Here is a 22,737-nt window from a genome sequence, read left to right as displayed (position 1 = left end):
AGGTACATTTCTTTTAAGTTACTGTCCACCACACACACGAGAACAGAACATCACAAAAAAAGACCAAGAATTTGACATTTAGACGCTGGAGGACCTATAAATGGTTCTCCCTTTTTTTTGTTATATTAATTAATTATTGAGAGATGATAAAACATCTACCACCTGTAGCCCCAGTTTCAACTTTGGTCTTTTCATGTCTCCTTGTGTGCAATAAGCTAGATTGCTGTTACACATTTCAAAACAGGAACATTTTGGTGAACCAAACTTCCACTTTAAGCCATGAAGCAACAAGATGCGCAAAAGTCAAAAAGGTGAACAAAGGCTATTTGTTTAGCACTGCTGGATTAGATGAAAACGTGCTGTTGCAAAGTACAATATTTGAGACTTTTTTAGCATCCATAAAGTAGCAATCTAAATATACTTAAAGTTCTGAGTTAACATTTTCTTCTTTTAATTTTGAATCGTGTCATTTTTCTACAAAATAATTATGTGACAGTATAAGTCTATTTCCCGCAGAAGCAGAATTAAGGAGTATTATACTATTAAATATACATTTATTCAGCAGGGTATAAAAAAGTCACATTCATTTTGTTCATTTTGTGATGCAAATGTTCATATCAAGCTAAACAAAATTATGTAACTGAAGCATTCCTAAATGTATTGTCTGTTTTTGAGATAATCATAGTTTTAATTAGTAATCCATGACTTTCTGTCATGTATATCTAGCAAATGGATTGAAAACCTTGATGTAATGCATATTATAAACTCTCTAGAAAAACTCACATTGGTTCATTAGGTCTTCAGCTGAATCCTGAAAGCAGGTTTTTGAAAATTATTCAATGAGAGATTACATTACAAAAATTAACGGCGAGTTTAAGATCATCTGCACGTCTTTAATAGTCACGCCAACAACTTTATCCACATCTATACCAAAACATTTAAGCAGAATATTCCTTTGCCCAGTTTGAAGCCACATAGGTGGATATTTTTCATTCTTATGTTGTTATGCCAAGTAAATGTGTATGACCTGTGATCATAAATGACTAGTTTATGTCTGTAAATCAAGACGTGATTCAAATCAAATTGTTTTCTTTCAACAAGCTTTATTACATAAACCAAGTGAATTAAACTCTCCAGAAGTACAATTAACAGTGGAGAACAACTGGATTTAAATCTGAAGTCAGCTAAAAAGACAGCTTATTAGAAACGATTTCCATTTCACCAAAAAAATATAAAGACTGAGATTAAGTAGAGTACTAAAGTAGAACAGACTTTTTAGCCAAAATGACAAACTATTTGGAAGTGCAAGAATAGACAATATATGCAAAAAGACTTTATACGGGTAAATGAATGTTATAAGGGCAAAGGAAGGAAGAGCCAAGCTTTGGGAAAACAATATGTTAAAGGTAACACAAGAAAAAAGGGTAAATGTTTACCACAGTTTCACCGAGATTATGTTGATTTATGATAAAACACTGATTAAATTGAGTGAATTTATATAGACTGCATATAAAATAATCAAAGGAGTGCCTTATTCTAGGACAATTCTTCACAGGGTTCGTGGACGTCCAGCTAAAAACATAAAAATTTCAACAAAACAAAATAAAATACAAGTTTCAACCCAACAAGAATAAAATAATTTAACAGCCACATTTTCAAGAAGAAGGCGTCTTCAAAGTGCTTTATACAGTACTTCCCACCACTTTACCATTTTTCTGCTTCTAATCTTTGAAAAATGAATTGATAAAATTCCAGGTTTGAAACCAGCTCCTTCAGTCTTTGACGTTTTGTTTGCATAAATATTAACGGGCGAAGAAGATTGACAATGACTTATCAACATGATCGGAAAATCAATGAGCTGTTGTGTTTAATATTCAGCTTGTTCACTGTATCACAGTTCTTTACATGGATTTTGCAAATAGGGGTCAGCATATTAGTATAGTGATGGCCGGCATACACAGATCTACTGGAAAATACCTCCACAGGTTTGTGCAGGCAGGAGGCTGGGTGTTAACATGTTGAAATCAGTCAGGAATGAGTCGGGCTGTATGAAGTCAGAATCAGTGAAGCTCGGGTACAACAGACAATCGTCCTCCAAGGGTTCGAGAGAGCTGCTCAGCATGGGATCCTGAAAGGTTTCCAGCTGTGACTGCAGAATATGAGGCTCATCCTCTTGTTCTAGGCGGGAGGAAAACCAGGAAAGAGAAAGTTATTGCTTTGCTTTTGGTTTCTGCGGCTGAATTTGTGTCGTTATGACTCTGATTTTAAAGGGGAAGTGAGAGTGATTAAAAATGGCATTTGGTCATGTGCACAAAATAAAAAAGGAAGGACTGATTCTGCATGAAAGCACAGAGGAGAAGAAATTGAACCAAGTATAATTTATCACCTGTAGTTGAGGTAATGCAGCAGCAGCAAGGCATACGTTTTATTTTGAGTTAATAAAACTCAAAACAAAAGATTTGAAGAAGTAAAGACGCAGTAAATAAGAAGTACTTCAGTTGAAAAGGTGAAACCAAGCCATTCATTTTTTTATTACACCCCAATGCCTTTTTCAAAGTATTTATTACTGTTAACTTTAATGATTATGACTTCCAGCTAATGAAAACCAAAAATTCAGTTCCTCTGAAATCAAAGCATTAAAAAACTATTCTGTAAAAGAAATAAAAGCTTTATGAAAAGTTTTTTTACTCCACTATAGACTCAATAACTTTTGCATGAATTACTGCATTAATGCGGAATGGCATGGAGGTGACAAGCTTTGCCACTGCTGGGTCTGTTAAGGAAGCCCTAGCTGGTTTGACACCGGCATTCGGCTCGCCTGTGTTGTCTGATCTGCTGCCTCATACCTTCTTCTTGGCAATACTTCACAGATTTGGAATAAAGATTAGGTCAAACCAGTCAATCAGTGACTGGTTTGACTATGTACTATTGTGGTTATTAGAGCAGGAATTTGGCGACATGGCTGGTGCCAAGTCCTGCTGGAAAATGAAATCAGAAACTCCATAAAGCTTCTCAACAGAAGGAAGCATGAAGTTCACTAAAATGTCCTGCTGGACGGCTGCTCTGACTGTGGACTTCAGAAAACCCAGTGGACCAACACCAGCTCCCCAAACCATCACTGACTGTGGAAACTTAATGCTGGAAATCAAGCGATGTGGATTCTGTGCCTCTCCACTCTTCCTCCAGACTCTCGGACATCGATTTCCAAATTAAATTTTAATCTTACAGTCATCTGAAAGGAGAACTTTGGCCCAATTTTTTTTCTCCTCAGCCCAGATAAGACGGTTCAATAAAGCCTCCACCAGCTGGAGACCTCCACTTGTGAATTGCCTGCAAATTCTTTAACAGGCTTCATAATCCTCTCCAGGCTGTAGTTATTCCTTTTTTTGACCAGACTTTTTTCTTACATATGGTACTGATTGCTGCCCTATCAGGGTGGCCCATAATAAGGTAAAACAATTACTTACTGTATGTTTTTTTAGTCTAATGAAACATTTATTTGTTCTCATTGGCTGAAAGCCATAACTATCAAAATCACCAGAGATAAGCACTTGTTTAATATCTCTGCTTGTAATGAATCTGTATATTTGTAATTCAATTTAGTTTTGAATTGCATTATAGTTCTTTTACTTTTACAACTAAATTACTGAATTGCAAAATTACTTTTACGATTCAAAAGTACTTAACTTTTGAATTGAATTTCTGAAAAAATTACTTTTAATGCCTATTTTCTTGAAATGCATATGGACTCACATTCCCTGTCAGGCAAGGTGTGTTATTGTCACCTTCCTAATAATGGACTAAGCCATTTTTTTTTTTTAAATAAAAGATGATACCAGCAAAACAAAGAAAAAACACTTTTGGAAAAAATTGACTTATGCCTTTATTTTAGGAAGGTGTCACACAGTGGTCCTTTCTAACAATTTAAAACTAAATGAGAACAAGTATGAGTATTTAACATAATTCTGCAAAAAAACAATTAGAAGTATACTATTAGTTTTAATTATCACATAACCATTTTTCTAAGTCAATACTTGGTTCATTGCTTCATTATGCTAAAAAAAAAAAGACTAAAATATCTTTAGTTTTCCTAATTAATCTCTGCTCATTTGGATGAAATGCAGTTTTTACTTTCATGCAGTGAAATGCAAAGAAGCAAAACCTAAATGCAGCCAGACTGAATGAAAATGTTAGCAACCATCTTTTGTAACCCAGACACCCGAGAGGTTTGGTGAGAACAGAGGACAACAGGCATGAACATGCGGAAGAAACGACCCACAATGGGAGACATGCTCAGCGGTGTCACAGCCATCACTTAGTGCATGCTCCCCACTGCTCTCAAACACCACAAAGCCGAACTAAAGCAATGACAGAGCTCTCTGATGATGGGGTTGATTGGTTTGAAGGTTTTCAGCTGGATTTGACAGCAAGGAGAGCCAGGACTCACCAGCTGCCTCTCCATACAGGCCATTCATTGGCTCCAGGCAATCACCCTGTGTCATGTCACAGGACATGGGTGACCTAGCTTCCAGTGTGTTCCTACATGACCAATGACAAACAGCCATTACAACCAGTAGCTCATATTATTAAAAAATTAAGTGGGTAAACTATTTATTTTTGTTTTTCTTCTGTTATAAAAGGTTGTAAAAGGGCTAGGGTTTTATTTTTTTTTGCTTTTTTTCGGCAAAAAAAAAAGCCAGCCTCATTCAAGAAAAGAAAAACACTTACTCTTTAGAAACAAACATCAGCTTGGTTTTGATGTACTTCATGTAAGGATTGTCAGCTGAAAAGGTTCAAAGAAAACATGTGATTTTGTGAGTTTAGCCACAATAACATCTTGTAGAAATATCTACACTGCAAAAACACAAAACCGTACCAAGTAATTTTAGTCTAACTTTAGCACACTTGAAATAAGACAAAGCTAACTTATAAGAAACTTTTCAGCAAGATAAAGAAGGTTGTTTTAAATCAGTAATTCCTTAATATTGACGAAAAAGTACTAACTCAATTGGCAGATCATTTTACTTGAAACAAGACATTTTTCCCATGTTATAAGTGAAATTATCTGCCAATGGAACAAGTTAATTTTCATCAATATTAATAAATTAGTGACTTAAAACAAGCTCATATTTCTTGATGAAAGGCTACTTGTAAGTTAGTTTTGTTTTATCTCAAGTGTCCTAAGATATTTGGAATAGAAACTAGTCCAACAATACTTGGTAAGATTTTGTATTTTTGCAGTGTAAAGAACATTTGGGTGTAAATTAAATTTTGCAGTGGCATGTGAAACCCATACCTCCACTCTTCTCACAGTACCACTTTCCAAAAGCTTCATCTTTTGGAGTGTCGGGATACAGGAAAAGCAGAGGACTTTCTGGGATGTTTTCGGCTTCCAAGATCTGGAAATTTCTGATGATTTCGTGGAACGGGATCTGGCAGAGATCGGTTTTTGTGAAGGGCTGGACCGTTTTTATATCAGGCTCACCTAAAATTAATGACAAAGATACAAGAGTGATAAAACAGAAAGAATAATAAAACAGCTTTAATTGGTGTTGAATGTATTTTGAAATAAAAAATGTCAAACCAGTTGAGTCTATTTCCACCCAGGAGAAGGTGATTCCTCCCACCACACTTTCACTGAAGCGCAACAAGAAAGTGCCTCTCTTCTTCTTCTTCAGGAGCAGTTTTTCTTTTCCTCTGCTCACAAAACCCATAATAAGGCTGCATTTAGAAAGAAAGAAAAAAACACTTTACTCTTACTCTTTTGTGTTTGTTTTTTTATGTTGAATTATGTAAGGTGGCCTTGATTGTGAAGAAAGGCACCTACAAACAAAATGTATTATTATTATCATTATTATTAATATTACTACTACATAAAACCAAACTAGATCACGCTCGTCCTACAGGTCATTGATCTAAAACATTTGCAATCTAATTTTAAGAAAACCATAGATCTGCAAAATTATGGTTGTTCTGTATAACATTTTGTGTTGTATTTTTTTAAATAAATACCAAACAGCCACATACTTTACATAACTTCTAAATATATCTACACAGCATGAAGAAGTGTTGTGTTTTTCATTGGGATTCTATCAGATATGATTGATATAAATTGTATAATTGTGAAATGGAATCAAATTGATACAGGTATTTTAGTTTTTCTATACGAATAAACATCTGAAAAAAATGTACCATGAATTTATATTCAACGCCTCCTAATCTTTAATATATACATACATAGCTGGAAAAAAATGAAGAGCCCACTGCACTGAACCCCATTGAAAACCTCCTGGTTATTCCACCAAATATCAATTTCTGAACTCTTCCTGAGTTAAAACATTAGTATTGTTGTTTCTAAATGAATATGAACTTGTTTTCTCTGCATTATTTGAGGTCCGAAAGCGCTGCGTCGTTTTATTTTGACAATTTCTCATTTTCTGCAAATAAATACTAAATTTTAACATGGAATTTCGGAGACGTGTTGTCAGTAGTTTATAGAATAAAGGAACAATGTTCACTTTATTCAAACATATACCTACAAAAAGTAAAATCAGAGAAACTGATCATTTTAAGTGTTCTCTTAATTTTGACTAGGCCATTCCAGTACATAAAATCTTTCATTTAAATGATGCCATTGTATCTCTGCTGTATGTTTAGGGTCTGAATCTCCACCCTCAGCTCAACTAATATGCAGCCTCTAACAGGCTCTCTCTTGCAATTTTCCCCACCACCACAACATACTGTTGATTCAAAGCTTGTGGTAAAATACAAACTGAGGTTTTATACCAATGCATGCCACATTTTTCAGATTTTTTGTGTAAAATAATTTGCGAGCTACATATCATTTTGCTTCCATTGTCGCTCAGTGTGCTAGTTTGTGTTGATTTGTCCTGTAAAATCCCACACATATGTAAGTGGAATACCATAAATGTTAGCATTTAAGAGTGTAGAAATATTACTAATGCTTCACGATAAGCACACCTTAATGTGTTCATCGTTAAACACATTAATGAAATGATTTATGATTTCATTTATGATGAAATCATAAATCATGCATTTATGATGTTATCATAAATGCATGATAAAATCATCGTAGTGTAACAGTGTTAGATGGTTGGGATATATGTGAGGCCCAAGTTGCTGCGGGGTATGAAATCCAGAGCACTCACCCTTCCCTCCAGATGTTTTCCAGGTAGGATTTCACCATCACCAGGATGCCATCAAACCACACCCAGAAAGTCTCAGGACCACTTTCCTGAAATGAACAGAAAAAAATATATATCAATATAACAGAATAATAATACAAGTTGTGTAAATGTAAAAAGTTCTTAACATTTTCACAACAACCAAATGTGCACACTGTAACTATAATTATACAGGAAAAACTGAAAGACAAATTAGAGTTTAGGTGCATACACGCAAATGTTGCATTAAATGGTGACGTTGAACATCGCAAAACATTATTTTACAATAAATTATCTACTTTCCATTCTCACCTTTGAAAACTTTGACCATGTCACTTGGCAGATGTCGTAGTTCTGCTGCTTCCCTGGCAGAGCACAGAGAGAAAGCTGCATTATTCATGTCCATTCAGGTCTACTAGCTCTTAGAAAACATGTCTGAAAGCAAAAACACTGAACTATGCTGCACAACCCTCATCATTATGAATTCCTGTAGAAGTGCAGGCAGGTTTTTACAGTCTTCAGACAGCCACGTGAAAAACATAAGCCCGCCCTTTAGACATTTTAATGTCTTTAAATGACAAAATCATAGCTTTAGATGAGCATTGACGCATGGCTTATTGAACTGATTTACTTAACGCAGGACAAAAAAAGCTGCAGGGGCAAATGCTTATTTCATGAAGTCATGGTACTGGATAATGTTTGGGAGACAGACTTTACTTGGACGAGAAATAATGTTTTGAAACAAAATTGTTATACACTTGTTGACTATGTCAATGAGTGTATAACACAGTCCTGTGGGTTTTTTTTTTAAATAACAGTGCAATTAGACGTTAATGGTAAACTAAAAGTGTCATGCACCGTGTATCGTTCATATTTAAATTTTTAGCCTGAGCACCTCAGGGTATTTTATTACTTCCTATTATATAAAACCTTAAGATAGCAACAAGGCACTTTATTTTTACTGTATGTAGTTGCTGTAAATCTAATAAAGCTGTTAGGAATTACACTACACTTCTTTTTTTCCCCAACAATAAAGTTTATATTTGCGAGCAGTTTTATCTCAGACTGAAACAAAGCAAAGATAATGCTGAAAATATAGGATGTGAAAATACCAGAATATCAACTTATTAGTTCCCTAGTATTTAAAGACAGGTACAACATCCATAGTAGCTATTACTGACACAACTGAGGTCATAAAAATTGTTTCCCGTCCTGGATCTTCCAAGTAGACTTTAGGAAAATCACTGATACAGCTGCAAAGAATAGATAAGTCAATGTTTTTACTATGAAAAAGCCCTTTTTTAATCTCAGAGGGCAAACAGAGAGCTGGCAACCTACAAACTTGACTCAGTTACACCAACTGGGGAGGATTGTAAGAATTGGACAAAATACTGAGAGGTTTAGGAAGAGAAACTCAGTCTGGTGCAACTAGCCCCTTTTTCTGAAGGACGATTTGGTTTACAGAGATTTCAGTGTCCATTTCATTTGTTGTTTCGGTTGTTTTGTTTAATTATTTTGGACATTTAAAATGTCTTCCAGTTCCAGTGTTAAATGTTTGTTAGAAATTGAAGTGTATTAATCTTTCAGAAGGCATACTTGCATTATTATGTAATTACCCTTATATTCCTTGAAAATCAACTCAAAACAAAATGATTGTGTATTGCAATAACTCCTGGGACAATTTATTTTCCAGAAAAGTTATTATCCTGACAGGAATAATAATACATATGCAGCCCAATACAATACAAACGACACATTTCTCTCAGAATAAACTTCTTAATTAACTTTTTAAGCATTTACCAAACAGCTTGTGTGCAATCATTTTGCGCTGATCATCATCCAGACCACGTTTTGTGGCAGAGAGAAACTGCCAGCTCAACATCTCTCCAAACTGTGGCCAAGGAGCTGCAGGAACGGTGGCGAAGAACATAATATCCTGGGCAAAGACGCGAATATTAACATTGTTGACATTGTTAACAATATGCAAAGTGGTGTGAGGTAAAGAGTGCGACTTTTCACCTTTGGATCCAAGCTAAGCATGTTGAACCAGAGGATAGATGCCCAGGCACTTTGCTGCTGGCTGGAGTTTGAGATAATAACCACAGGAAGGGAGGAGGCCTGCAGGGGTGAGGGAAGGACAGATTCAGTGCAGGTCATTGCTGTGTTGATGATTAACATCTTTGCTGCTTGTTACTAAGAGTTGTAAATCAAAAGAAGCAGCCAAAACCTCACCTGCAGCTCCACTGAAAAGCCCTTCAGCTCAAAGACAGTGTTGAAGTAGATGATGTGCAGCTCCTCTGTAACACTCAGAGAAATCTGTCCAAGAACACACCGTCAGATCAAACCCATGACAAAAAAAAACAACTGAGGGTTTATTGATTTAATTTAACTCACCTCACTGATTCCTTTTCCACCCCCTCCAGACTTCTGCTCCTTCAGAGACTAAAAAGCAAACACTTCAAGTTAAAATTATTCTGGCTATGAAAGTTTGCCAATGACTACTCTGATAATCTGACATTTACTGTTAAACATGTGGAATAATTTAAACATGGATGTTTCACTGTGTTAAACTTGCTTAAATGCTGTAGAAATATTAACTGGTTAGCATTTACCAAGTCTTTTCAAACCATTAATACTCACCAGATGTCTGAAGTCTGCAACCATGCCTCCACTGAGACTCTCAGCCATGTTCAAATCCTTGGTTGCACTTCCCAGCACATTGAAGCGCCGATATCTACAAACAGACCCGCCATTAGTGGAAACAAAAAAAATCTACCCAGCTGTTCTTGTTACATTGAGGCTGGGAAGAAACAAAACTCACCCTTTGATCTGAGGAGTCTCCCTAAATTCAAGACCGAAGAGAGGAGGGCAGCAACCAGAGAGAGGAAATAACATGTCATTCGTTATCACATGGAGGAAAAAACTAAAGGCAGGGGATTACTTCTGTGAGCACTAATTAAATACTGTAAGCTAGAAATCTTACCTTGACATGGATACATTCACCTTCATGGAGTGGTTCAGTTCAGCAAACTTAACCAGAAGTCTAAGATTTGAAGTATCAAAACAAAGAACGGCTTAGATAGAAGCTTATAGTGCAAAACAAAAAGGTGATAGATCTAAGTAATATTTGTAAAAACAAAACAGCAAACCACTCACTGATCAGAATTAATGTTATTATTATGTGATAAGCTACAATAAAATTAAAATAGTTGTAAATTTGCATGTTTTATATGTCTATAGAGATACACGAATCAAATGGTCAGAGATCGGATTAGGATGATTTTCTGCTCGGATTGTTGATCACAACTTTTGATCTGGTATAAAGTATTAATAAAAAATAATCTTGTAATTTGTTCATTTTCTCTGAATTCAAAATTAGAACATCTATCAAGGAACCTGCAACACTTGCTTAAGTTTTTTATCTGTTATGGTCTTTAGGGAAAAAATCTGAAAGTATCAAAAATGGTTTTGGCAAACCAGACCACAAAGAAAACCATTTGGCACAACTTTATAATTACAACTCTGAAAAACAACCAATAACTCTCAAATCTCTTTTTAATATGCATAAATATTAAAAATATTAAAAAGCACTTCACATGGTGCAACACTGACCTTGTCTTAACAGAGAACTGGACATTTGTACGCAAAACCAGGGGGCCCTTTCCCTGAGGCATGGATGGCTGAGTCTCGACCACAAACGAACTTGGAAGTATCATCAAAAAAACTAAGTATCAGTGCATTTTCACAAAAAACAACCCCAAACATCAGCAGAAAAAAACAAACTGCCTTGTAATGGCATACCTCTTGAGTAAGTCTTTAAGAAGAGCATCAACTCTCTTATTTAGTGCAGGTTTTTGGGCCTTTATAGGGTCGTTTTCATAGGACATTTTTCCCACTAACTCGTCCAGCTTATTGAGAAACTCCCGGACCTGGAACAGGCACACTGCCACGCAGGTGAACCTAGAAGACAAAGAGAATCGAGATTTAAAAGCTGTAAGTGGAAATAATTCATTTCTAAAACTTTATTTATAAGGGGAGTATATAAGTATACCATTTTTCCAACTGATCTAGGCAAACATTGTCTGGAGCACCGATGCAGGATTTCTGCTGCCTCCTCTGCCAGTCCACCAGCTCTATCCGCACCAACAGATTGATCAGGTCTTCAGCCCGGTCCAAAAGCTTGTTCAAGTCTGCTAGGGTGCTCTAAATATTAAATATACAAGATAAATAAAAAGAATTATACAATATGTAGGGAGAAACAGAGATACACTGACCTGGCTTTTGACGTTTGATATCAAATTGAAGTTTTTATTGAGGTCTTAGCAGCTGATTCCACCAGAACTAAAACCTAAAACTTATGCTGTAGATTTCTTATCAGCAATAGCTCTTAATTAAACAAGATAAGATAAACCCCACATATCCATTAACCTTTATCTGACTTTAATGAATTCAAGAACAGTGCATCAAAGTATAAGTTTGTAGACTGAAAACATTAGGAATTCTTACTTTGGATGCATTTAATGTGTTTTATTAATGCTGCTTTTAATAATTAGTTCACAATTAGTAAATAGTAATAGCTTCCTACCTTTCTATAGTCATTCAGTTTGTTGATTAGTGACTGAAACATTTTCTTCCGTTCATTCTTCTGTGCCTCATCTGTCACAGCTGCATGAGAATTTCCATTGTGGGTTGAAAGTTTCCATGTAAGACAAAAGAGCATGAAGCTGTGATTCAGACCACAGTATTACTCAGTATCGGTGAATGAAAATAGAATTAGGAGCCTTTAAAGTCCTAACCTTCCATCTTGTGGGTTTGATATTTAAAATCAAACTCATCTTGCTGCTCCTCCAGGCATATAATTGCATGTTCCAAACACTATGTCCCACAACATTCAGCACAAGACAGAAAATGAGAAAAAAATCGGTGAGCATGATAGAGTTTATCAATACAGAGCAAATCAGTCACAAAACAAAATAACACTATCTTCACCTGCACATCGTTCCTCAGTCCAGCCATTTTGCGTTGAAGCTCCTGCTGACAGGTCGTCTCCATGGCTTCCTGCTCAACTTGCAAAAGCTGCACCTGAAACGAAGGAGCGGGGAATTTAAAGGCTGGGAAAACCTACAGCAATGTGATTCTTCTGTTGATTAAGTTACAGAGAGACAGTTGCGTATATTAAAGTATTAATGTAAAAAAATATATCAATAAACAAAAGTCCCCTTAAAAAGTACAAAAAAATAGCAGCAATCAAAAGTCTTTGAATTCAAGATTGCAATGTTGTGCATATTGATATTGAAATTTAATGTATTGTGCAGCACCAGGCTGACAGAGCAGTCATGCATATATCGAAAGAAACATAAACAGTGAATGCCGCTTCTATTATTGTGATGTGCAGCAGCGTGTTGTATGTCCCCTTTACAATGAATGTACAGTACATTAGCAAAATAAGAGTTGCCCAAACCTGTTCATTCAGTTCAGCACTGTTCAGGATTTCCTTCTCTTTTTCCAGAAACCACTGGATTGTGCTTGCCAAAGCACAGGGCTCATCTTGATACCTCTATCAGAACCACAGATCAGGTGAGGATTTAAAAAAAAAAGAATGAGGAACTGTTACCGCAAACAACATAATGAATGTGATTAGAGCTGCAATGTTAATTACTTTTCTAATGCTTATCTTTACAACCAAATACACCTGAGGTGACGTCAATGGGAACTCAATGTTCCCTTTGAACATAATGCAAACATGTTTAAAAAGACACAGAGAGCAATTCAGAAGAAAAACAAATACCTGAGTGGTGTTTATTTTTACACACCTGAAAGCTCTGTTTATAGCGTCTGATGTTGTGCTGCTGCAAGAATGACTCCTCCTGAACAAAGCGGCTGTGCTGGATATCCAGATTCTCCAGCAGAACCTGGTACAACACCATTGCAAGGCCGTAGTCCCTAGCTGCTCGTTGCCTAAGAATTAACACACCATACAGACGGGGAGTAAGTTATGTGCAAGATGCAGTTTAGTAATAACCATACAACATTATAGGCATTAGTGTCTTACCACTCCTGCTTCTCTATCCAAGCCGACAGGTAGTGGCGAACATCCATAGGCAAACCATCCCTGTCATAAAGCTCATGAAGCTGCTGCCAGTAAATAGCAGAGAGCTGCCTCAGTCTGTCCCACTGGGCCATCCTGAGATTCACTGGGAGTTACAACAACAGAAACACACATGCTGAGAAAAACAAGCAACTGATCTATTACTGTCAGCAATGGCTTTCAGACAGACATGACAAATTGTACATGCGAGGGAATAAAGTATTGAACAATCTGGCGAGTTTATTTCACTTATTTGTCCCACAGTACGGAAATTCAAGAGTGCCAGTAGCAAAGTGTCAAGGCAGGGAGGCATGTAGGTCCACACAATACAAATATTACACAAAATAAGTAACACTTGACTGCAACTTCTTTTTACAGTAACATATAATGACCGCAACTACAAGCTACAAAACCACTAATACTGGCTACAGTTTATTTCCCGAGTTGCAGGATTTTCGAGGACATGTCAACACCATTAACCGCGTTAAGCACCGCAGTAGCAATATGTTTACTCACCTTTAGTTAAGTTGTCGCAGTCCACGTAATTATCTAAGTGACTATGAGCCAAGTTAGGACAAATGCATAGCTAGCAAACGCTTTAGGCTTCGCAAAGAGCCACAACTGCTGCTGTATGTTACTAAAACAACTGCCGAGTCGGAGAAGGCGTGAAAATGACATTTCCTCTTTCTTTTCCTCTCGTTCTGTCTCTAATTGGACAGCATTTTCCCCTCCCAATGTGTTTTCGAGAGAGACCCTCGGGCGCCATTTTGGCTCATGAGTATCAGACGTTGGATGAAACTCAAGAGCCGAAATGCCGTTAGCCGTCACACAGTTTCCGTTCCAGCTCAGAGCTGGGACCTGATTGGTCGAATCGTTCAGAGAGCGCCGCATTCAATTGGTCAATTCTCTACGTCAATCAGTACAGAGTCTAGGAGACAGCAAAATAGAAACTTACGGCGCTGTTGTTGCCATTATCGTTTCCCAGAAATTACGTCGAGAAAGTGACTAACCAAACCGGAGCATGTGACGCATCAGAAATCACAAACCAGATTATTTATGCAACGGTAACTAAAAACATTTAATTAAGCAGCACCTTGCTTCCCTTTCAGCTGCTTTATATGTGACCACAAACAGAGTAAATACGTGACTTTTATGTTGTAAATGCATTGTGAACCGTAATTCACTTTTAAGTGGAATGTTGAAACAGCATTCCTTTTTATTTGATTTACTATTGCATGTAATTTATAACATAATAACGTTAAAGTAAGGTATTACTATGTGAAATACTGTAGGTGCATGTTAAAAAGTTCAAGTTAAAACAATCAAGCAACAATATTTTACATAATTTCGATTTTTCTTTTATTAAAAATTATTTCTTACTTTTGTAAAAGTAAAAATCTGATATTAATTACTCTCAGGTAGTGCCAAGACAAGACACGTCAGATCTCAAAGAAAATCCTTAATCTGTATTAGACAGAAAAAGAAAAGTAAATGGTGCATCTCTTGGTTTATTCCTGTTGCATTTCTGCTCCTTGATGATTCTTAGCATATAGTGGATATTATTTTAGAACAATACACATCATAGCACTAGATGTTTTCTTGTTGAAAATGATGTAAGGAAAGCAAAGTTTCTAATCCACAAATGCACTATTACAGAGTGTACACATGTAGTCTGTTTTCTTTACATAGGTAGGTTAACCCTTCTCTTTGTCTCCAACAGCATAAATTGTTTGCATGCTTTTAGCTGTAATTGTCAAAGTGTCAAGTTCACATATTTACATAAAAAGATATGAAACCTTTGGGTTTATAGCTCATAGATTTATTACATTGGTAAACATGTACATAGAGCAAAGATCACAGAACAACTCACGCTACAGTGTCAGGTCTGTAACCTACGTAGATCTGTTGCTCACTTGAGATGTTGACACAAAACTTAAAATATGCATGAATGACTTGTTAAACAGATCTGAAAAGATACTTCTTTATACACATTATCATCTTTGTGTTATCAGAGAGGCAGGGAACACCAGGAGTCATGTTCACTGGTGTAACACAGCTAGGGTCAAAATGGACTAACCACATAATTTACATAGAAAAAGTTGATAACGAATGGTGTTAAATCATGCAAATTGTAGAAAGGTCTCTGTAGTTGGGTTTAAATTAGCAACAAATGGACATTATGACAGAACCTTAAGGTGGAGACGATGGAAGAGAAATCAAGTCCTGACATGTATGAGAGCTTGGGGATTCTGTATTGATTTGTATTGGCATTCAATAAGACATATCTCACCTGTGTGTTCTGTCTTGTGTAACAAATACACAGAAAGTTTGGGTGTTCTCATGTAGCCATCAGTGATGGCATAGTTACTTTGAAAAAGTAACTTGAATCTGACTACAATACATACCTTACTATAAATGAATTACTAATTTTCAGGAATGGATGGAGGAAGAAAAAAAGTAGAACTTTGTTACTGAACTTAAGTAGATTTTTTTAAATTAAAAACACTTTAAGGTTACAAGATTTGCAGACTTTAAATCAAACTAATAAATCGTGTGAAAATAAAGTTGCCCCTAATGTTTATCTACACAGTTTAACATTGTCCTCAGTGTTAAACGTTTGTCACCAATGGTTATCTTTATGTCTGATGTTTAACATTCGGAGTTATCGTGGCCATTTAATGCCATCAGGGATGTTTAACTTTGTCTCTGATGTTTAGCACTTAAAATCCAGGATATTTAACATGGTCCCCAACTTTTTATTTAATCAAGGATAATGCTTAACATTATCCTTGATGTTTAACATTATTGCCAATGTTTATCAGATGTAAAATTTCATCTCCAGAAAAGTTTCCTTTTGCGTTAAACATTGGAGATAAAGTAAAACATTCCAGATACAGTAAACACAGCAATAATGACAATTTAACCTTATATAACCTTAAACATCAAGGACAATGTTAAGCACTGGAGATAAAGTAAAAAATTGGGGACAATGTTAAACATCCTGGACAACTTTAAACATTGGGGATAACATTGTCGATGATGTTTAATATTGTCTCTTTCTGTCATCTCAAAAAAATCTTCATGTCGAATCTCCACATTCAAAGACAAACAGCCTGATAACACTTCTGGTTCTCTTATTATGCAGCTCTTGACATCTGGCACCTCTCTTAGATGTGCAAACAAATTGTTTAGTTATTGAGTACTGGTATCTGCACACCAGAGTTAATTCAAATTTGACTTTTCCTTCTGTGTCCCAGGCTGGGATTTGAACCCAGAACCTTGGGGCGTGCTGTGGTGGCGCAGCGGGTTAGCACGCCCCACGTTTGGAGGCCTTAGACCCGCGGACGTCCCGGTCCCGACGACCTCTGCCGCATGTCCTCCTTCAAAAAATGGTGCCAGCTCAGCTGGCTGCCTGCAGACACAGCTCCTGTCGTGTGCTGTAACTGCTAAATAATTTCCCTGCTGGGATGAATAAAGTAAATATTATTATTATTATTGGCGCAGTTGGTAAAAATAAAAATATTTACTCCGTCTATTGCAGCTGCAGAGTCAGATTTATGTTTGCGCTCATTGTATTTCTCTCTGCTGGGCCTTAGGGAGGGCTCAGAGGTGCCAGGAAGCAGCACATGCAGATAAGGACAGAGCTCTCCCTAAACTTCAAGTTTTAGTTTCGGTCAACATTTTATCTGAAGAGTAACAATCCTGCTCACCAGAGCAAGGCTGGCGATTGCCGAGTTACTGTGAGGTGCAGAGGTAGTGACTCCTTTTGTCTAGTTAGAGCAGATGCTGAGCGCCAGTGTCTGCTTTCTGTTTAGGAAGAATCAACAAGGGACTAGTTGAATGCTTTGTAGCTAATATTGATGATTAGTTAGCTTTTTTCAGCATCTTTTTTTTTTGTTATCATAGACCTGATGCCCTGTTTGCAAGTTCTCTAGAATAAACAAACGGATACAAAACTAAACTAAAATAAAGAACATTGAATATGAACTTAATATACAACTTATTAAGAGAAAAAAACATACAAATTATAGGAATATCAACTTATCAGTTTACTGATGTATGTATGTCACATTGGGAAAATTAAGGAAACAGGACAGAAAGTCAAGATCAAAGTTTGAGGAGTTGCAGGCTTATTTTCCTGAGATCAGTCTTTCAGTGTTGCTGCAAAATGTACAGATAATTCAAACTGATATCCACTTTATAAAAAATGGTGATAACTCTAAGAAGTCTGGTTTGCCATTACATCGGTTAGAATGAATATTTTTGCTATACAGTTTGCTATAACTAAATGAGTCAATTATTAATAAAAACATTTATTTCTTTATGTGAAGTAGTCTAGTGTCTAATACATTTAATTTTCAAATGTTGTCAAGTCAAAAGCTTGAAAAACTTTCAAATATTGATTTTTCTTTTATTAGTGAAACGTTTTGAAAATTCTAACCTTTAATTTTAGTACATTTATTCCTAAGGAAAACAATCCCACTGTAAGAAATTCCTGATGAGTTTAAAATAAACTTAGCTACAGCAGTATTTACACTTTTCTTTTTAATGACAATAACCTTTATAAAAAATATGCTTTTTTAAATATCTCTTTAAACTTTCACAATGTCTTGACAATTTAATATGAAACAGACAACTTGTGAAAAAAATCAAGCCCCTCCACATCCTCCCAGTCAAAAACAACCAGTCAGAGCCAGGAGGAAGGTCTTAGCACTGCCAATCATGCTTGTGTATGTACTGCTCAATGCGCCAATGCTGAAGAAACAACCTACAGGAAATCTGTTTATCTATGTTCACTGTAGGCTCCATTGTGGTGAAGGAGCTATAGAGTAGCAGAGATAAAGGTGATTGACAGCTCTAAGGACTTCCTCCTGGCTTTGATTGGTTGTTTTTGAGTGATGTATTTCTGCAGATGACAGTAGGACCACAGAAAGAAGGCCAAGCAGTTGGATTTGTTCAGATGTCAGGACATAGTGAAAGTTTGAGAAAATATGTTATAAAACTGTTTTCTTTTATAAAAGTTACCTAATGCAGCTTTAAAGGTGAAATAGTGTTGCACAGAAGATCGGCAGTATGACTACCAACCATTTATCTACCTATGTTTTTGTTTAAAATATTTATTTCTACACATGGAATTTTTCACCCCCAAATAAACTTAACGATTAGGTATTCCTACATTAAAAATTGCCTGAAGTGTACTTGTTCACTCGGCAGTAAAGGTTCCCCTCTCCAAGCTGGACTGGTTCACCAGCACATCGTCCTCTGCCTTCATGGAGTTCATCAGGTACTTGACTCCGGCTTTCACACCGGTCTTCACTCCTGCCCCCACAGCGTACCCCGCCACCCCAACAGTCCCGCCTGTGGCCACCATCAGGGCGTCTGTACCCAGGTCCACGGCGCTGAGGATGGCTCTCTCCTTGGCCGTTGCCGAGCAATTGATGGAGGCGTAGTAGACCGCCGTGCCGAGGCTGTAGAGAGTGCTGACCGCGGGGATCCACTCCACCACGTTGTACACGCGCTCCTCATCCTTGTTGATGCAGCTCCTCTGAGGGCTGCGCTTCATCCGCTGACCTGAGGATTGAAAAAGCTCTTCCTGGGGGTTGCACTGGCGGATCCAGCACTCAGACTCCAGGGATGTGGATGGAAAGATGCGGCTACCTTTCTTTAACACGGCTTGGTACATTCCAGGCATGAGAGGTCCACTGCTGGTCACACCGGCACACAGGACTCCGAGTCTTTCACAGCTTCTGACAGCGTCCTCCACTCGGCCTGCAGCTCCTCTTACAGCCGTTCCCAGTAGCATGGTCCCATTCATTCGGCTCCAACCATCACAATGACCCTCCTGTGATGCATCTTTCACTAAAGCCAGCTGCTGAATGTTGAACATCACTCCATCTATATGCTGACTTGCTTCTTCTCCCTCGGAAAGCAGTGCTGCTGAAGTCGATGCTGATGTAGACCTGCTCATCTTCCTCTCTATAAGAGCCACCAAATCCATCAGCAGCTCCTCAGTGTCAGCCTTCCCCAGCAGGTCGTACAGCTTCAGAACCAGGAGCTGAGCCTCCTGTGGGCAGCCTGACGCCACCAGGACAGGCACCAACGAGAGTCCCAGCAGCTCCTGAGGGAACACAGAGGATAACGGATCATCCACCGCGCTGGCATACAGCAGCTCCTCACAGCTGACGTTTCCTCGAATCTGGAGGTGATCTCGAATCTGACCCTGAAGCTTCGCCGAAATAGTCCATGTCGCAAGTTGAGCAGATCGGATCTTCTCCACGTTTTGAGAACGAGTCGACGTAGGTTCAGATTTGTCTGGCTGTGGACTGGAACCAAGGAGAACCTGAATGTCCTGTTTCTGCTCAGCATCTTCACTGGCTGGAGTTGTTTGGAGCAGGTTGTCCGTTTTGGGTGGAGGAGGCGGGACTCTGCACAGGCTCTGTTCGGTCAGCAGGAGCTGGATCAGAAACAGCCACTTCAACTTGGAGAACATCCTCCCTCTCTTCACAGGGATCTTCCTCAAAGCCACTAATACAAGATCAAGACAATACATACTCAAAAAAACATAGCAAGCTGTCAGTAAATAAAGTTTGCAGAGATTGTTGTTAAAGAAACAAGTTCTAATTCCCTAAATAATAATCTTAAATTATTCTTAATCAGGTTTATCTTGTAGACTTGCCATTATAGTGGCTGTACCTGTCAGGATTCAGTGGACTCCTGATGGTTCTGTACAAATGATGGATATACCTTTGTGTTTTGTTATGGTTAGTATTTTTGCTCCAGTTTCTCCCTGGTCTAATTTCTCTTTATGTTTATTCATTCCATGTCAATTAGGCCAACTCAGTTCACGCTAGCCACCTTTTTTTTGTGTTGATGTTCCCACTATAACTTTAGTTCACTTGCAATCAGACCTCTGTGAACGGCAAGCAGTCCTGCACACAGCAAGGATGCTGTGTTTACAAAAGTAAAATAAAGGATGATTTTGTTTTTATGTTTATTAATTATGGTGTGCAATCAGACCCAACTCACTCCATTAATACATTCGTAAATACTGTTGTGGCAAAAGTTAGATTTTTATTATGTCTTAGTTTTTTGGACTTTTTAATTACGTTGTTTTGCATATTGCACACCGGTGTGCCAAATACTTCAGCACGGTGGGATGAAATATTTAATTCAGTAGTTCCCTGTCAGAATTTCTGTTTTCTGATCTCTTTGTGACTTTGTAAACTGAGTTTATCTTATTTTTTTATTTTTATTTATTTATTTAATTTATTTAGTTTTTTTAATCATTATCTTCAACCTCTAATTCTGTCACCTGCCTGCCTCCTGCTTGTATTTGTGGCCACAGCAACTATTCATCTTAAAACGTCCTTCTGTTCAGACAGTAAGAACATCATGAACAAAGATGCTTTTTTTTAATGGTGCACAGTAAATCAGATCAGTAAAACAAAATTACAAAAAATTACAATGCAAAAGCAGCAGCAGGGCAATAAATGAAAACATTAAATATGTGGTTCTTATTTCATCTCGCTCACAACTTACATTATTCATCCTGTTCCTGACAGCTATGAAATTAAGTTTTTGCTTAATCTTAGATAATTTTATCCCACCTACCTTAACAATAACCACGTCTTGCAGACTGCAGCGTGTCAGATGGCTTCAGGACGTGGGAGGCTGTTTCTTCTCGTTCTCTCAGCAGCTTTTTTTCTGCCTCCAATGAGAATCTGCTTCTCTAACATGGCATCTCAGAGCCCTCCCTCTCTACCACCCGTCTTTCAGCCGCCTTTTCTATTTGGCCTCATTGCTCAACAGGGAGCGCAGGGCTTGAATATTGATTCACGTGGGGAAAGTCCAAGTGGTCTAAAGCAGTTTTGTTTGTGTGTCCTGTTATCCACTCATCCCCCACAGTTCTTCTGCTCACTCTCACATCACGCAGCCGCTCGGTTTTGTTTATGACCCACATAGTTGAAAGAAAATGCCCCCCGCCCCACTCCTCACACCGTGAGCGAATTTCTCTCTTTCACTGCCAACAAGAGGAGTAAAGAAAGTGAGCTTGTTTTGAAAGTAAAAACAGGACTTCTTCACATAGTTGCATCTATTTGGATCTAATTTCTGCCTTCATTCGATTTAATCGTTTGGGGTCTGCAGTGGTAGCATCTGTTGCCAATCTTTGTATAAATGTCGAAAAAGTCCTTTTAGAAATTTTAGAAAAATCTACTTAGTTATTAATTAATTTCATTATATTTTATTCACTGGTAAACCATTTTACAAAACCACTGGTACCACAACCTCAAACAATTCATATAAACTTAATCTAGCAAAACGGTTTCTGTAATTTATACTTTTTCAGGTTGACTAGTTTCTAGACAGTCTTGACAAGTAATCCATGCATTTCTGTTTCTTTTGGGTTTAATAATGAGGCCTGGATGAGGATTAATATTTATTTTACCACCAGGCAAAGCAAGCAGGATGGAAAAAGTCTTACATGTTCAATGAAAGAGCATAATTTAGGGTCACCAAATCCCCAGTCTGTTTTTTTGAAACAGAGTTTGCTGTCCTTCCATCACAAAAGCAAACATGTTGTGTTTGCTCTGCTGGGATTTTAACTGGAACAGTGTGCTTTGATCAGATGAGATTGAGCTTAGTTGGAACATAAGCTTCAGGTCGATCTGACCATGGAAAGGCACCACATGCCCAATGTTTAGAATGAAGCAAGATTTTAAATAAAAATGTAGTAAATTGAAAACATTCAAAGGGAGGTTCCATCCAGATCAGATGCCTGAACCAGAGCAAGTGATTTTCTTTTGAGGCAGAGCGGCAGCTCTACTCTGAGGTCCCTTCAGATGACTTGATTACCTGACTTGTCTCTAATTTCTAGTCCATCTTGTACTGCAGCTGCTTGTGTGATCTCATTCGGTTATCCCTTATGACCATAGATGAGGGTGAAAATGTAGACAGACCAAATCTAGGTCTGTCTTAAACACTTAAGCACAGTTTGTTCTTCAACATAACAGACAAGGGCTGCACCTACATTTCTCTGTCCATCCATTTATATCCCACTTTAGTCACATTCAGGCCTGAAATTAGAGATCAGTCCTGAAATCTGGATGTAGTGTTGGACTCTGAACCTTCAGAGCCACATAAAGACAGTTGCAAAGTTGGCCTTCTATCAAAATATTTCTCTGATTAGAGGGCTGATCTAGAGAAACTCATTCATGCTTGCACCACAATATATTAAAGATCTGCTGCTGTTGTATCAACCTTCCAGACCTTCAGGTCTTCCACAGAACCAGAACCAAACATATTCAGCTTCTATTCTCCTGTACTCTGGAAGAAACTTCCATAAAACTGCAAAACTGCTGAAACACTGAGTTCTTTTAAATCAAGAAAACCTTTTTTAGATTCTCCTTTGATTCATAATAATTTTAACACTGATCAATATATTTGGTATTTATTTCCTTGATGATT

General features: G+C 37.5%; 2 protein-coding genes across 3 annotated transcripts; both read right to left on the bottom strand.

Annotated features, from left to right (window-relative positions):
- Positions 1 to 1,083: 1,083 nt before the first annotated feature.
- On the bottom strand, positions 1,084 to 13,972 carry stat2 (signal transducer and activator of transcription 2). 2 transcript variants are annotated; one of them, XM_032549786.1, is made up of 24 exons: positions 13,789 to 13,972; positions 13,237 to 13,378; positions 12,998 to 13,142; positions 12,646 to 12,741; positions 12,174 to 12,266; positions 11,981 to 12,059; positions 11,770 to 11,849; positions 11,236 to 11,387; positions 10,986 to 11,144; positions 10,797 to 10,886; positions 10,168 to 10,227; positions 10,006 to 10,026; positions 9,825 to 9,918; positions 9,579 to 9,626; positions 9,417 to 9,500; positions 9,204 to 9,302; positions 8,985 to 9,120; positions 7,497 to 7,549; positions 7,170 to 7,255; positions 5,585 to 5,721; positions 5,297 to 5,485; positions 4,729 to 4,783; positions 4,448 to 4,539; positions 1,964 to 2,178 (listed from the first exon to the last, which is right to left on the bottom strand). In XM_032549786.1, the coding sequence occupies exons 2-24, from the start codon at positions 13,365 to 13,367 to the stop codon at positions 1,964 to 1,966; spliced, it is 2,394 nt and encodes a 797-aa protein (XP_032405677.1). In that variant the 5' UTR covers positions 13,368 to 13,378; positions 13,789 to 13,972. The 2 variants fall into 2 exon arrangements, with proteins under 2 accessions (XP_032405678.1, XP_032405677.1); XM_032549787.1 differs by lacking the exon at positions 13,789 to 13,972 and having other exon boundaries at positions 1,084 to 2,178; positions 13,237 to 13,367.
- Positions 13,973 to 17,379: 3,407 nt separating this feature from the next.
- Positions 17,380 to 21,174, bottom strand: apof (apolipoprotein F). The gene is made up of 2 exons (XM_032550446.1): positions 20,884 to 21,174; positions 17,380 to 19,797 (listed from the first exon to the last, which is right to left on the bottom strand). Exon 2 carries the CDS (start codon positions 19,760 to 19,762, stop codon positions 18,476 to 18,478), a length of 1,287 nt encoding a protein of 428 aa, XP_032406337.1. The 5' UTR covers positions 19,763 to 19,797; positions 20,884 to 21,174; the 3' UTR covers positions 17,380 to 18,475.
- Positions 21,175 to 22,737: the final 1,563 nt, after the last annotated feature.

The sequence above is a fragment of the Xiphophorus hellerii genome, chromosome 20 (genome assembly GCF_003331165.1).
Source record: "Xiphophorus hellerii strain 12219 chromosome 20, Xiphophorus_hellerii-4.1, whole genome shotgun sequence".
NCBI lineage: Eukaryota > Metazoa > Chordata > Actinopteri > Cyprinodontiformes > Poeciliidae > Xiphophorus > Xiphophorus hellerii.
The sequence above is the reverse complement of the archived record's forward strand: the minus strand, read 5'-3'. Positions and strand labels throughout refer to the sequence as shown.

Bases quoted from the DNA above. Each gene is read 5' to 3' on its own strand.
- stat2 (XM_032549786.1), bottom strand. From the start codon at position 13,367: ATGGCCCAGTGGGACAGACTGAGGCAGCTCTCTGCTATTTACTGGCAG. The intron at 12,267-12,645 runs GTTTGGGCAACT...CCTTCGTTTCAG, and splicing joins GTGCTGAACTGAATGAACAG to GTGCAGCTTTTGCAAGTTGA. The intron at 12,060-12,173 runs GTGAAGATAGTG...TGTGGGACATAG, and splicing joins GACTGAGGAACGATGTGCAG to TGTTTGGAACATGCAATTAT.
- apof (XM_032550446.1), bottom strand. From the start codon at position 19,762: ATGTTCTCCAAGTTGAAGTGGCTGTTTCTGATCCAGCTCCTGCTGACC.